This window comes from Centruroides sculpturatus, unplaced genomic scaffold (genome assembly GCF_000671375.1).
Source record: "Centruroides sculpturatus isolate CEXI.00-Female unplaced genomic scaffold, Cexi_2.0 scaffold99, whole genome shotgun sequence".
NCBI lineage: Eukaryota > Metazoa > Arthropoda > Arachnida > Scorpiones > Buthidae > Centruroides > Centruroides sculpturatus.
In genome coordinates this window covers 373,571-390,056 of record NW_019384321.1, presented here as the reverse complement: position 1 = coordinate 390,056, position 16,486 = coordinate 373,571, and the positions used below count along the sequence as shown (strand labels likewise).

Below are 16,486 nucleotides of genomic sequence, written 5' to 3'. Positions count from 1 at the left end.
CTATAAATTAGGTCACTTTTTAAAATGTTTATCTACGCAATTTTATTATTATTATTATTATTAACAGAGGCGTAGATATGAGTTTTAAAGAAAGACAAAGTTTTCACTGTTCTTTTGAAACAGAAAAAAATTTTACTAACCTTCGTTTGACCTTTCTGTATGCACATTAAAATTGTATTTTCAGGCGAGGGCCAATAAGTTTCTTCCAATTTTTCTAAAGTTTCCAATGTAAGTCGAAATAAATTGTCCCTAAAACAATATACATTATATTAGTTATAATTACCAGGCTACAAATAAAAATAATAACTATTTCTGACGTAACAAAGGAGATGGTACAAATTAAGTATTTTCCCTAAATATTGAAACAGAGCTTTTAAACATGTGTTATTTAATAGATAGCATTTATTTTTCTTACAATTATATTATGTAAAACACAATTCGTTAACGATAAAGATCATCATAGTGATGTCATTATGAAATTTATCTTTGGTTGTGNCAAACATGACAAAATTTGCCACAAAATTATTTATATTCTAATGAAATATAAGGTAAATTATATCATACAGTATATTGATTACGAAAAAGATAAGATTAATGTTGAATAATTTATAATGAAGACATTTTAAAATTAAAAACCAATAGAAAATTGATTAGTCCAAATTACAAAAAAAAAAGGATTGAGAAAGAAATATAAAACTTGCCATCAAATAGAAAACGAAACATAAGTTATTATGTTACAAAATATGATATTTTCTCCGTCCTGGCAACAACAGATGAGTTTAAAAAATGGTAATTTTATATCCAACAGTCACTTTATTGAATGACTAGAAAAAAATAAATTTATATACCATGCCAATCAGTTTAATTTTTTAATACAGTACAGTGCTTTATCACTGTTACAGCTTGCTTCAATGATGAGAGTCATAGAATCTTGATGTACAGTACTGTACAAATCACAATACAATGAATAGTTGTGATGAGATATTACGAAAAGTGCATAAAGGAGATTAATTTAAACAATAAGCTGCAAAATAATTACATTAGTTTCCCTTAATTTTGGTATTGTCTAAGGAGTAATGCATCAACAAGCAATAGACTTATATGCAACTCTTCTTTGAGTGCTGTCCTAGTTGAAATAATAATTTCTTTCGAGTGATGAAAAATATCTTTTCAATATCGAATAATTCTATAAAATAGCTTCAGGGCTAAAACGATTCCTCTGTTGAAATGATTAAGAAAAAAAAAAAGACTTTCTTCATCTAAATTCAAAAGAAAATATTTATGAATTGTTCATGAGAAAAATAGTAATAGCAAAGGATAATATCACCAACTAAAAAAATTAATATAAAAATATTACAACTATAATAAAAACTTCAAAAACGAGCATTTGATATATAGAAAGCTTAAAAGCAAACTATAGAAGGTTGTTTTCAAAACATTCCTTTGCTTTTAATGTCAAAATATTAATTTAATAAAACTGTTTCCTTTTAAATATTTTCGTAACAAGACCTATATTATACTGTATTTCTATTGCATTTATTACCCAAAATCATTTTCTCTGGTAAACAAGAAGCATGCTTAAGATATTAAATTTCATAAATCAGTTGTATCATTAAGAGCGAAATTCAATATGAAACATTGAATAAATATAGACAGTCTAAATGTCCAAGTTCTAATTATTTATTTCGATGATTGTATTTAACCAGAAATTTCCCCTTCAAGCATGACGGAATAATTTTTATGAGAAAGTAGAGATTGAAGAGTAGAGAAGATTTCAAAAAATTCAAGAAGAATTGCTAATATTTCTACAAATGAAGAAGTTTATACTAGCTGTTGTAACATAAAGAGTAACAAGAGAAAATTCCACCTGGAGTGGACAAAAACAGTAGAAGTTATAGAGAATTCACTTATAAACACAATACACTACATTCTGAATAAACACTATTGTCTTTTAAAATGTTTCTTTGCTATCTTCCTTTAGTAATAGACATCTTAATATTGTTTCTATTTGTTGAACGATTGTGTTATCTTATTCTATCAAATCCAATCCAATATTTTAATGTAGAAGAGAAAGATTTGTTTGCGCACTGTTAACTTCTAATAGATTCTATTCGAATCGATCTTAAAATGGCAAAAATATATTTTTCTCATGCCTTAAAGAAATTCCAAGGAATTAAAAGTTATAGTCTTTCCCAGAATAAGAATGGAGCTAATGTTCATTACGAAGTAGAACATAAAATTTATAGTGAGCATATACTACTATAGAAAATTATACGATTTGTTTAAACTGTTATAATCTATTCGAAATTCCCGACATGTTTGTAAAAAATTTAAAATTATAAAAATATCATACGACTTCATATGACACGATGTTGAATTTTCGAAGGTTTTATGAACAAAATAAAATACAGTATTTCAATTTTATTGTTTACTCCGAAGTTTCGTTGCTTGGCTACGGTAGAGGAGTGATATCATGGCCGTATTTAAATATTTATCATTAGGGGCGTGGAGGCTGATATCTATAGCTGATACCCGATATGGTTGATACCGATAGTTGATTCAAAAAGCTAGTCAAGAAGGATGGCTCTCATGCCTCCCAATCATCCAACTCGTGATATATTTAAATATATATAGGCCTATATATATATATATTACGACATGACTTTGCCGACTATTCATTAAAATTTGCTGACACGGGGATACGACCTTCAATAGCTTCGCCCTCTTGATACATATTGAAGATCCAGCATATCAGTTCCATTCTTATTCTCGGACATACTGTATATGCAGTTTATTAATAGTAGCTCTTCGATACAGCCATATGCTGATTCGAAAAGCTGGCTCAAAAACATACAAGTACATTAAGAAATATGTTTAGGCATATATGAATACATAAACAATCGTTATATATTTCAGAAGTTTGATATCTCCACACCACATTACTTATAAACTACGACCAGACAGCGAGACAAAATAAGCATCAGCCTGACGCTCTGAAATATCCAGATTAGAGCCGTGTCAGCTCAGAAATTTTCCCGAATGGGTTGAACCGTACATTTTTAAGGCCTTGTCCCTTACCACCTGCAGCACCCATTGTCAGGGCCGTCAAGAGCTTGTATGGAGCCCGGTGTAGACAGGACCGTTTTTGCCTCATAGATTCCTCTTTTCTCTTTTGTTGTTTTGAACAAATGAAATGCGCAAAATGTTTCTTTATTAACAAAAAAGTCTTAAATTAAACATTTTATTTTCTGTTAATAATAATAACGTTAATTATATAGGGATAGGAATCACTATGGGGCAGGAAAAAATCTCCCTCTAAATGGTCCTGTCCATTGTGAGTCTGATCGAAGCTCGCGATGGATCTAAGAAAAGATCCCCCCTTAGATTAGGAAATAAAAACAAGCACATAAGCTGCCTTTCTTCCGATTAAAACAAGGTTTCCTATCTTTCGTATATCTTAATGAGGAATTTTATGAAATACTAGACATGCATGATAGTTTTCTTGAAAGAAGGGCAATGATAAAAGCCCATGCATTAGAATACTTAATCAAAGGAAAAATTATGAAATTTTATGCATTTTGATGCAAAAACACGAATCCATTTCTATAAGCTTACATAACTATAAGCCGATATATAGACCTATAACATAATAATGAAAACAGTAACGAAGCAAACAAAAATTTAATCTTACTACTGTATTGAAAGTTTCATTTCCGATTTAATATAAACATAATTGTTGTACAGTACATGTACATAATTCCACCAAACATGACAAAATTTGCCACAAAATTATTTATATTCTAATGAAATATAAGGTAAATTATATCATACAGTATATTGATTACGAAAAAGATAAGATTAATGTTGAATAATTTATAATGAAGACATTTTAAAATTAAAAACCAATAGAAAATTGATTAGTCCAAATTACAAAAAAAAAAGGATTGAGAAAGAAATATAAAACTTGCCATCAAATAGAAAACGAAACATAAGTTATTATGTTACAAAATATGATATTTTCTCCGTCCTGGCAACAACAGATGAGTTTAAAAAATGGTAATTTTATATCCAACAGTCACTTTATTGAATGACTAGAAAAAAATAAATTTATATACCATGCCAATCAGTTTAATTTTTTAATACAGTACAGTGCTTTATCACTGTTACAGCTTGCTTCAATGATGAGAGTCATAGAATCTTGATGTACAGTACTGTACAAATCACAATACAATGAATAGTTGTGATGAGATATTACGAAAAGTGCATAAAGGAGATTAATTTAAACAATAAGCTGCAAAATAATTACATTAGTTTCCCTTAATTTTGGTATTGTCTAAGGAGTAATGCATCAACAAGCAATAGACTTATATGCAACTCTTCTTTGAGTGCTGTCCTAGTTGAAATAATAATTTCTTTCGAGTGATGAAAAATATCTTTTCAATATCGAATAATTCTATAAAATAGCTTCAGGGCTAAAACGATTCCTCTGTTGAAATGATTAAGAAAAAAAAAAAGACTTTCTTCATCTAAATTCAAAAGAAAATATTTATGAATTGTTCATGAGAAAAATAGTAATAGCAAAGGATAATATCACCAACTAAAAAAATTAATATAAAAATATTACAACTATAATAAAAACTTCAAAAACGAGCATTTGATATATAGAAAGCTTAAAAGCAAACTATAGAAGGTTGTTTTCAAAACATTCCTTTGCTTTTAATGTCAAAATATTAATTTAATAAAACTGTTTCCTTTTAAATATTTTCGTAACAAGTAATGAGAATATCCGGGGTTGAAAATTAATAAAAATAAAGACAGCAATTGCATTAATTCAATTAACTGATAAGGAGTAAGTACCCAAGAACTACGCAGTATGATAAAGGAACACAGATATAAACAAATAAAGAAATAGTAGGTTAAGAAACATAAAATATATAATATATTATTTTCTATGTTTATCATTTATATATAACTTTTAAATTTAATATAGCCATTCTCTGACGAGCTAAACTTTACTGAAATCGATTTATAAGTAAGTCGGAATTTCCCTAAATAACTTACAAAGTACTGGCAACTATGTGCATTGAACTTGACTGAAGCAAAGCAGACACGTTCGAAGAACATATTTATTCAATATTTACAACTTACGCAGAAAAATAAATTGCAAAAGTGTCTTAATCTTTTTATAAACATTTCGAAGTACAAGTTCCAGTATAAACATCATAATGAAAAATAATGAGAAACGCAAGATCAAGGTCTGTTTGGCGGATTTTCTTTTGTTTTACGATTTTCTAACTTTGTAGAAAGTTAAGATTTACATAATTTGGATATTTACTATACATTAAAATTAATAAGATATATTAAAATATAATATTATACATTTAAAAAATTGATAACTTAAATATTAGAAAATGGCAGTGGTCATTAGTGAAGGTTCGACTGTATTTACAATTCATCTATTGGTTGGTGATGGAACATTCAAATCAGAATTTACAATTTCCAAGTAATTTATTATTAATAAAAATACTGTATATGAATTATAAAGTTTATTATATTCTTTAAAAGTCTCCCATAATATATTTTGGTCTATAAAACTATAAATACGATTTTTATTAGAAAAGATGAAATAAAGTGTTAATACAGATCTACCACTCTAGTGTATCTATACAGAATATTAAATGATTTTCAGATAGAAAGAATTTTAAACAGTAGAATTACAATATACAGATTCACATATTGTACAAAATGTAATTACAGTACTGTATATCTTTACATATAACTTTTAAATTAAACTTAACTACATAATATAACTTTTTTTAAATTGTTTCAGACAAAACATAGGAAGAAAGCTAGGCGAATATAAGAGATATTTGAATTTCATTATATAACTAGATTCTACTCATTTTATATTAATGTTTATACATCTGTATAAATAATAGAAAATTCCTGTAGAACACTTAAATGAGCAAATACGACACAGTAGTAAATTTTAATTGCTTTCTTAGAAGCATTTTTACGTCTTTGTAGGAGCATTGACACGAGTGAATCACGCTCCATTCAGTAAAAACGAAGGGAATATAAAAATAATATGCTATTTCATCGCTATAAAAAGCATTTCGCTTTTATGAAAATGCAAACAATCTTTATACTCATTCAGATGATAAGTATAAAGATTGTATTTTTCGTGATTTAAGTTTTTAGAAAATGAAGTCTCTGAGTAACTCTGTTGTTATCAATATTATTTCAAGTTGTAGTTAAATTATCTATAATGTTACGCCATTATCTTATTTCTGAGTTTTGTAATCCTAGTCATTTGTTTTTCTTTCATTCACTCGATTATTATTTTCAAGTAATAATTTATTATTGAACGGCTTATTTTTCTCTACTTAATAATATACATTATCAATCCCTTATACATAATAATAAACTATTTTATATTATTGTTAACATATGAAATTTAATAATGTTTAAAGAACGAATTTATTCGACAATAATGTTTTCTTTTCTTTTTCTTTCTCTAAAATTATTAACGAAATCTACATAATTTATATTTTTGTGACTTTTTGGTCTAATTCTAACACTTATTTCCTCTGTATTTTTAAACAAAGGTGTGTTCCTTATGCTGAAATCTCCATGTTCATGTATGTTCAACCACAACACGCAGAGTTTTGGAGGCCAGCAGCTGTATAACTATACTGTATAGTGTACTGTATACAGTGGTACCTCGGTATACGTCTGCTTTAGAATACGTCCTGTTTGGACGAAACAAATTTTGCTCGGTATACGACTTAATTCAATTATACGCGCTATGTATGAACAGGTAGAACTATCGGTGTACTAGATCAGACTAGACGTTCGCGATGCCACAGTTTATAACTTTGTTAAATTTCTTCTGATTTTAATTTGTAAGTAAAATTTTATTATTTTTATTAATCATGAATTGCAAAAAGGCAAATGAAAAGCAACAGAAAAGTAAAAAAAATGACTAGAATCACTGTGGAACTGATAAAAGAGATTGTTGAGAAATATGAAGGTGGTACGGGTGTTCGAGATTTAACTGTTGCGTACCGTATTCCGAGAACGATGATGCCGACAATCGTGAAAAATAAAGACATTATTAAATCTACTAACGTTGCGAAAGGAGTTAAATCAATTTCTAAACAGTGATCGAAGATATTACATCATGTTGAGAAATTGTTTTTGCTTTGGATAACTGAAAAACAGTGTGCTGGCGACAGCGTATCGGAAGCAATTATTTGCGAGAAAGCTAAAAAGATACATGCTGATCTCATGAAAAATCAAGCAGGAACTAGCCAGGAAAGCGAGGTGTTTCAAGCCAGCCACTTTTTTTTTATATGAGAACGGATTAATCATTTTTACATTACTTCTTATGGGAAAGGTTGGTTCGGTATACGTCCTATTCGGTATAAGTCCAAACATCAGAAACGGGATTTAGGTCGTATACCGAGGTTCCACTGTATATCGAAAGTATTTGAGTTATCCACTACAGTATTATTTAGTTTCTTTTACAAAAATCTAACCTTATTTTTCAAAAAATAATCTCTTATACTATATTCCAATCTGTTAGCTACTATAGATTGGAGTATCACTTGATATAAAAAGATCAAATTTTTCTCTAACGGGTCTTGTAATAAAGACTAAAACTTATTACCTGTCCAAAACTCCTCTAGTTTCTCCTACTCATAAACGCTCTGATATAAACTAATCTTATATACATCTCTTTCTTCTAAATTAGTATTTAAAATTGGTTAAAATTTCTACATAGAGAAATGAATATTTTTAAGATGTAAAGCAGAAATATAATTATTTGTATTTTAGTAACCACTTGCCAAATGTTCCTGAATTTGCAACTGTTTACACACACGCACACACACACAAAAATCTCTTGTATAATAATACAAGAGATTTTCTCCGCACAATTTCTATTAATTTGCATCCGTAATTCAAAATTTAGATAATTAAAACAGAACATCTTAATAATTCAAAGATTATTAAGATTTTGTTATTACCAACAAGCGTCACCACACAATTCCTATTAATCTGCTTCACATTCCATTCTGCATGTTGTGTCTGTTTTGCACAATCAACAAATCAATAATATTTAATTATCTAGGACATTAGTCGTTATAATTATTTATTTATTTTTTGTCTTAGCTGATAAAAGTCTTATCTTGAATAACGTCACTAGTCCAAATTGAAGTTTTAAACAGAATTTTTATTTGTAGTTTACAAAATTCCAGAGAAATGCAATTCAGGTTATTATTATTTCATTCTCCTGTCATTGTTAATTCGAGATTATCGAGAAATCATTACTACTGAAAATTAGTATTAAAAATATAAAGCGCTAATATAATTTAAAAATGGAGAACTTATAGCCTAATGAGATTATAAGTAGTTATTAAAATGGCAGTAACTCAATCCGAATAGCAGCAGCAGCATCAAAAAAGTAAATTAGGTTAGTAATATTAATTAATTAGGTTACAAAACAATAAATGAAAAAGATATCATAAAATATAGATTAAGAGGAAAGCTGGTGTTTGAAAGAAAAGAGCAAGTGATGATGAGACAGGTACGAAATTCCTGCAAGTAAAAAGTGAAACGTGTAGAATTTCAGTTAATTAAGTAATAAATGAAAATAAGTAGAAATTTTTTAGAAAAATAATGTAAATTAAACTGAATTTAAGGTGTTAGACGTATGCAATATTAAAGTAACGTAAAAGCATTTTATCGCTTATATTATTTTAATATTAGCCTATATACCTGGATATGTTGTTTTAACGATTAAAAAAATGTATCAGGTGTTTGATTAAACGGTTTCATGAAGAAAATTACCGACAAAACTGTAAAATAAAACATTTTAATATGAAGCTAATATCAGCAATATTCTCCGGATACAATCTCTTATTTTTGTAATCACCAAAAAGCTGTTTGAAGGCAAATGAACAAATTTGTTATGTCCTAAGAGATTGAGATTAAATGCTCTTCTCCATAATTTTACATCATAAGCTTCAATAATACGTCTAATTGTATATACGGAATTATTTACTGTATATATTACATAAAATCGCAACGGTAAAATTGCTTTATTCTTTCCAATTTCGAGGTCCTTCAAATCTTAGATCCTAGTATAGTATAGTACCTCATGTGTCTAGTAGAAAATCCGGCACTGCATAGACGTGCGGCGTCAAATAATGCTACAGGAAATATTGAATCAATGAACTCGAATAAAAACAATTCTCTCCGGACGTATTTAGTAGGTTAGTAACAGCGGGGAGCCGCTACTCGACCAGGAAAAATGGAATTGAATGGATTTAATAAACTAAATCGTTTCACTAAACTACTCGATTAACTTTCACTGTCCGCACACAAGTTATTAAATTACTTCCACTCGACTTAAATTACTGAATTATGGGACGGTGCAACATATTCTCCAGTATGTTATTGATTGCGTGATGAATTTTTACCTTCGAATTTCAATATTATATGGACGAAGAGTGTAGTATATGAAAATCGTCCACAAAATATTGAAATTCTTAAGACATGTTGCCAGAATATGTTGCATCGCCATATGCATGATATACTTCAAAGATGTGAAGAATGTTTGAGCATGAATGAGGGTCACTTGTGTGATGTCATCTTTAAAATCTTGTTACATGAAAATTTGAAAAGTTAATAGAGGTTGCGGCCGACGTTTTCATCGAGAAAACGTGTACGTCGGACGTTCAGCGCTGCCTTCCTGTAAGCCTAGAAGTTTGACAATGGCGTTTGATACGTCGAACATGATTCCACTGACGTTCCAAACGCCATTGTCAAACTTCCAGACTTACAGGATGATGGCGCTGAACGTCCGACGTACACGTTTTCTCGATGAAAACGTCGGCCGCAACCTCATTATTGCCAAGATCCTTAACTCGAATCAATATCAAAGGGAAATAAATGAAATTTCTTTAGAAACTGACAAATTTATGCATTTATTTTTGCATACGAGTTGTTATATGATTCGTAACATAAACTCTAAGAGAAATCTTGAGATTACGTTTATAAATTGTGAAAATTCTTGTTAGAATCAAGAAACGTTGATAAAGAATCACTAAAAGTATTTATTTAAGTCATATATAACTCTGAAAACGATTAAAATATGTACAACATTTTAACACTCAATTCCAGAACTGTTTTCGTACATGTAAAAGCAGAAGTCTGTATGCTAGAATGCTCTTGTTATTACAGTATTGATAGGATACTTTATTAGTAAAAGTACAGTACAGTACATATTAACAATACTAACTTTTTGCTCTAAATCGTAGTCTACAAAAGTATTATCTTAAGACAATACACACATTTTTTCTAGTATTTTATTTTATGCGTATAAAATCTTATAGAACTCAATTCGTATTCTTCAAAGTAATAAACATAGAAACTTTATACTATAATAGTCAGAACTTGTCTCGCCATTCTGATGTCCCAACCGTAATGGAAAGCCAAAATGGTGAGGCAGATGCACAGGACCATCGAGAAAGAGAAGAAGGTAAAGTTTTTCCCGAATCCGGAGAAAACTTAAGGACCCATAATAGTACCCCTATATTTTATGCAACTAATACATAACATTTTATATCACCATATAAAAAGTCTTGGCGATGTTACGCAGTGAAATTGTATTACTTTCTTCTATCGTCAATTTTCCAAAATATAGATATCACTCTGTTAATAGGTTCATCCTTGTTTTTGAAAGATAAACAAGTTTCAAAGTTTTCAAAGAATTTCATCGCAAAATTCGTACTTTTATTGGTCATCAAATCAAAGTTAATCGATGTAGAAAACGATTACAAGAATTTTAAAAAGTATTATCTCGATCTAATTAGTTTTCAAAAGACATTAGTGTTTCACGCTCTCCATTGTTATTGTATTAAACTCGCCTACGAAGATTCTATTCTAATTATACTATATAGAATGATTAGTATAACATCTCCATAGACACGTTTTGGCTCGACCATTGACATTATAATTCGAAGAAAATTTTACTTCATTTCTCAGATCATAAGTAGAAAAACCTGAATGGAAACTATTAATACCATTAAAAATTTGAGTTTCTCGAAGCATGTGATATTTTCAATTAATATAAATGCAATTAATATGAATTAATACTGACCACGTAACATATATTATTATATAAATATCGTTTACAATATCTTCAAGACATTATAATGTAGTATTAATTATACTGAATGACAAGTTATCGACTTAAGTAGTTGACAAATATTACCTATTTCATATGCATTTATATTGCTTTTATAACGTTACCTTAGGAAAATTTAATAAAATTGATTATTTTAAAGTTTTATTTCCTCATAAAAATATCTTAAAATTCGATTTTAAAGTCAGGGTGTGTATCTTAGATATGGTAAATTGGCATCCTAATTTTCATTATTATCAAGTTCACGATAATGAAAGCCAAAAAGGTAACTTATTTTGTACTTTGCAGTACATAATTTCTACGTATCGACATTGAAAGAACCGTGATCTATGACAGTGATCTTCGAAGTTAATTATATTTAAAAATATACGGAAAGAAATTATAAGAACACATACCTCGCTCCTACGATTAATTGATAATGAGGAATGTCAAATAACAGTTCTGTATAAGCGGATACACCGGTTCGACTAAACCGATCCATACTTTTCTGTAAATCTGCAATTATTAAATATTAGTCGTATTGGTTAATTTCGTAGCAAATTTTTATATTAATAAAATTACGTTAAACATTTCATAATTAAAATAAATTATATTCTACGTATGGTTAGTTTAGATCAGTGATGAGCAATCTTTTCTGGATATGGGCCGCAAGGGTCTTTCGTAGGCTTCCGGCAGGCCGCACACGTTTTTTTTTCTTATTGCCTGTGAGTACCAATATACTGTACTCCATAATTGCCAGTACATTGAGTACTAAAATTATATATGCTAATGATATACAAACTAGCAATAAGTTATATATAGTTTATTCTCATCTTTTCACTTGTCAAGCTGCGTTTGAATGCTTTTGTTACGAAATATCAGCTTAATTAGGATTGCATAATGAAACGAAAAAGAAAATTACGGTGCCAAAGCCACAAGGGACACATGCGGTCCATGGACCACAGGTTGCTCATAACTGGTTTAGATAGGTCAAATATTTTAAATCAGATTTTAAAAAATAATGTAAGGAGAATATAATGGCTTCTTCTGAATACTCGTATTAGAATACGAGTATATGGAAGATGCCATTATGATATGCTTTGTTTACAAAAAAAAAAAAAACCCCAAAATGCAGTCTTTCGATTGTTTAGGAAATCAGTCGAGACATCATTACATGTGCGCATTAATTTATCTTAAATTACTAACATTTTTAACTAAGCTAATTAAGTATTTCAAGAAAATAATTTATTTTCGTTTAACCCGAATGAAATCGTAATCGAAAGACCATTCTGCCAAATAAATTGTTTAAAAAAATACCTTAAAATGGAGTGAATAGAAACACGTTTCTGTGTAAATGATTACATAACTTCAGTAACGTTAATAATGTTTCCTTTAAAAAAAAAAATTGCTCTTATCCTTCTTATCAACACAGGTAATATACGGAGCAATCAAGCATTCCTCTGTTTTCTTCTTTTTACTTGATATTTCTTTTCACCCCATGGGTTAGTGTTTAATAGAAAGGGTAACGTAAAAGTCATGTTTACTTCTGTTTATAAACCTTACATTATGCACATTAGAACTTACACAGAAAGAAAACACAACTCAACTAAAGCACTGAGACCAAGTTAAGTAAAAACACTGTTCAAGTCGCTCGGATAACCTGAAAAATAGATTACATGAGGAAAAAATCCAGCAACGATTTACTTATCTTTCCCGACAACATTTAAAACTGCGTTGTAGTGCCATATGTTATGATATTTTATTCAAAACCTTTTTATATTTTTAACTATTATAAAATGGCAAAAAGCTTAATTTTAATGGTAGTGATGGGTTTTATAAAAAATTGTAAATGCTAATAACAAGCAAAATCATCATTAAGTGTGACCCTACTGGAGATACACACGACTCTCCATTATATCTCCACTTCCTCGATCTTTAACCACCAAAATTTAATAGAATCAACCTCCCTAATACACAAACTTCCGTGCAAAATTTCAGAAATTTTCGACAAAAATCATAGGAGTTATTAAGCTTTAAAGAGGGTAAACAAAATCATGCCTCCCATACACATACACACAAACAAACATCCGTACATATAGAAAAATTCCCCGAATTATTTGGCATTTCTCGACGTTTTAGGGTGTCCTGAGCCCTAAAATGTAAAAATCTTGTGGATAATTTTTTGACCGATCGCCATACTTTCTCTCTGTTATATATAACAATCGGGAAAGTAATATACAAGACATTGAAGTTATTAGGAAAATCCGTGTTTTTTAAGGATACTGAAGAGCCGGGAATGGAGCAGAGTTTCCTAACAACATCCTCGTGAAATACGTGAAGTAAAATTCTTCACGTCGCCAAAAATCTCGTCGATTGTGATGTTCCCCTGTAGAAAGAACTTCACATACCCACATTCTTCAAATTTAACAAACTTTTGCAACAAACAGGCTGCTGAAACTCTTTTATTTTCCATATACCTTCACTACAGAGAAGTCACCAAGTTTAAGAAATATGTTCTCACTAAAAGAAATCAAGAAGAATATGGAAACATACAAATAGATATGCTATATTTAGCTACTCCAGAGCAAAGTTTTAGACTTCTTCAAGTTTTAAACCACCGAAATTTAAATAAAAAAAAAAAAAAATAAAAAAAAAGTTGCTTGGAATGAATAGAAACAACCATCTTCATGAACATTCATATTGTTCCATCGACGTCCCTTTTTTCAGAAAATTCCGGTCGTTCCAGCGCTGAACAGCCGAATTTACATTTCTGATGAATCTGTCAACGCATAATTGTGATGATTCATTGAAATGAAGATCATTGCGTTAATCATCAATGCGTTAAATATCTAAGGAATAAATTTTTAATATATTCGATTTCTGATAATATATAATTTGAATTCTGATACAGTACTGTCTTATTATATCAACTTTTCTTTGAAACAACAGCTCCAGACTTTCGAAACAACTAGGGTTTCGCGACTTTCTGACTGTTGAAAGTCAAAAGGTTAAGAACCTCGATACTTTGACCATAAAATTACTTCTTAAGTGTCCTTTTTTTTCCATTATCAGGAAGTGTTAGTCATAACAATAGAAAAACCAGAAAACGACACTAAATTGATTTAGTGTCGTTTTCTGGTTTTGTAAATTACTCACGACTTTCTTCCGTTTCGTTTTAGTTTGTGTGAATAAGAAATTTCTACTTTTCTCCGCTTCATATTCCACAATTCTTTGAGAAGATCAAAAAAATAAAAATGTTTATTTACGCATTTATACATTACCCTTGTATTACGGACAAGGAATTACCCGAATAAAGGATCGAAATTTAATAAGTCTATACATTAAATATCTAAACTATACTTCGAAATTTATTTTAATCGATTTGTAATATTTTTTATTCTCCCATTTTCTGAGTTAATTAAAAACGCATATTCTCTTCTTTAAAAAAAAAAAAATAAGACCAGACTTCCATAAGCATTTTAAACTCTATCTGAGCTGCTGTATTTTGAACCTAGAATACTCCCAAGTGCACGAGTGTTTTCTCTTTCGTTCTTTCGAAGTATGAATGCTTTATGAAGCGAAAATAACAGAAAAGAGAGAGAGGACACTAACTCCCCTATGAATCGACCTTAAAGGCCGGTTCCAGACTTAAGAAGGATTAATTTTCGCGAGTTTACTACACACGCCCGACACGATCTTATTACGGAATATTCTTCCAACAGAATAAGCTGTTAGTGTTTTTATAATTTACGACTTAATTTCGAAATTTGAATACGGATTTATAACAACAAAGTGACGATTTTTTTTCTGGTACTTTAAACGAAGAGTAGGCATAGAATAATAACTGAAAATTGTTGTCAGAACTACTATAATCAATGCTTTTGCTGTAATAGTCGACGAGATAGTTATCTTGAAATATAAGATCCTTATAATTTGAATCCGATTTATTATATAAGCAAATATTACTTCCTTACTTATTCTACAAATGCCTATAAATTGGCGTCAAGCTTTCTTCTGCCATTTTATATTTTCTCAATGCAAGATGAACTGATGTAATTACATTTGACCTAATAACATACTATTTTGTCTATTTGGTTGTCTGGTTGATGTTAAACAAAAACGTTGCGCGGCGCCTAAACGTTAAAACTTTTCTCAAATCTCAGCTACGTTTCGGTGGAGGTAAACTGAAAATCTTTGCCGTTTTCAGTTTCTGCAGCCTTTTTACGACGTGGAAACGCCGGTAAGATCTTCATCGACCGCTAAATCTAAAAGATAGTTGAGATCGACGAAGGGGGTAAGGAAAGATCCGAACATTCGGTCGTTTCGTAGATAAAGAGACATTTGTTTACTTCGGAGTTAGGCGAACCGAATTACGCCCATACGGGGCGGACTCGAAGGACGAGCGAAGGAAACGATCAACAAACGTTCGTTTCGACACACGACTCGATACTTCTACCCACGAAAAAAAAAACAATCTAACTCTTAAGCGACGATAATGGTCCGTAAACAGATGACCCTTGATAAAATATACCAAGAAAGAATTCGACTTCCGAGTTCCGAAAGAAAGCTACCGAAATCATTAGTTTCGAATACTTTTTGCACTCCTTCCATTCCCTTATCTGGTATATATCACCTGAGATTATGCCGTATTATTTTGTCTACTCTTAATGTAATGCAAAAGATTTGCGATGAGCGAGAATGTTATTTCCGCTGGATAAACAACATAAAATTTTATTTTGATTAGATCACTCTGCGGACCATCAGTGGTCCATGCACTTCGAAAACCACTGCACCAAAACGAAAAAGACCTAACTCGACTTCTTCAGTTCACCGGAGATAATAAAATATTCACTAAATAAATAATTTATTTTATTATCGGACAGACTTTCTTACCCGAATACGAAATGACGCGGAAATCTCCTTCCGGAAGAACGGATTCCGATCTTCTCGGCCATAAACAGAAGAGAGCGGCCGCCAACAGGGGGCCCGGGAGCCACCGGAAGAGGTTTGCCATGAACTCGCCACTGTCAGCCGATGCTATTTCCGTCGTTCATTTTCTCTGAAAGAAGATATGAAAGAAATCTTAACTTAAAAAAAAAAAAGCTTTCGATATAAAAGGAAAAACAATATTCTCAAGTTAAAAACAAACTAACATCTACTGCACTTTCCATTGTTAACAGTGTAAAATCTAACTAAATTAATAAGATTTATTCGTTCCACATTTTCAGAAGCGTAAAAGCTAAAAGTTATATGGAACACGCTAAAGCCGATTAGTAAACAAGTTTATTTTTCGAC

At 30.2% G+C, this 16,486-nt stretch overlaps 1 protein-coding gene across 3 annotated transcripts in view; it reads right to left on the bottom strand.

Annotated features, from left to right (window-relative positions):
- The window catches only part of LOC111625688 (semaphorin-5A-like), a 52,834-nt gene that overhangs the window by 30,567 nt on the left and 5,781 nt on the right, over positions 1-16,486 (bottom strand). For all 3 annotated transcript variants that reach the window (XM_023368917.1, XM_023368902.1, XM_023368910.1), the window contains exons 2-4: positions 16,085-16,250; positions 11,608-11,707; positions 141-249 (exon numbers count right to left, since the gene is read on the bottom strand). In XM_023368917.1, the coding sequence (XP_023224685.1) occupies positions 141-249; positions 11,608-11,707; positions 16,085-16,205 (330 nt within the window). In that variant the 5' untranslated portion in view covers positions 16,206-16,250. The remainder of the gene's footprint in view (positions 1-140; positions 250-11,607; positions 11,708-16,084; positions 16,251-16,486) is intronic.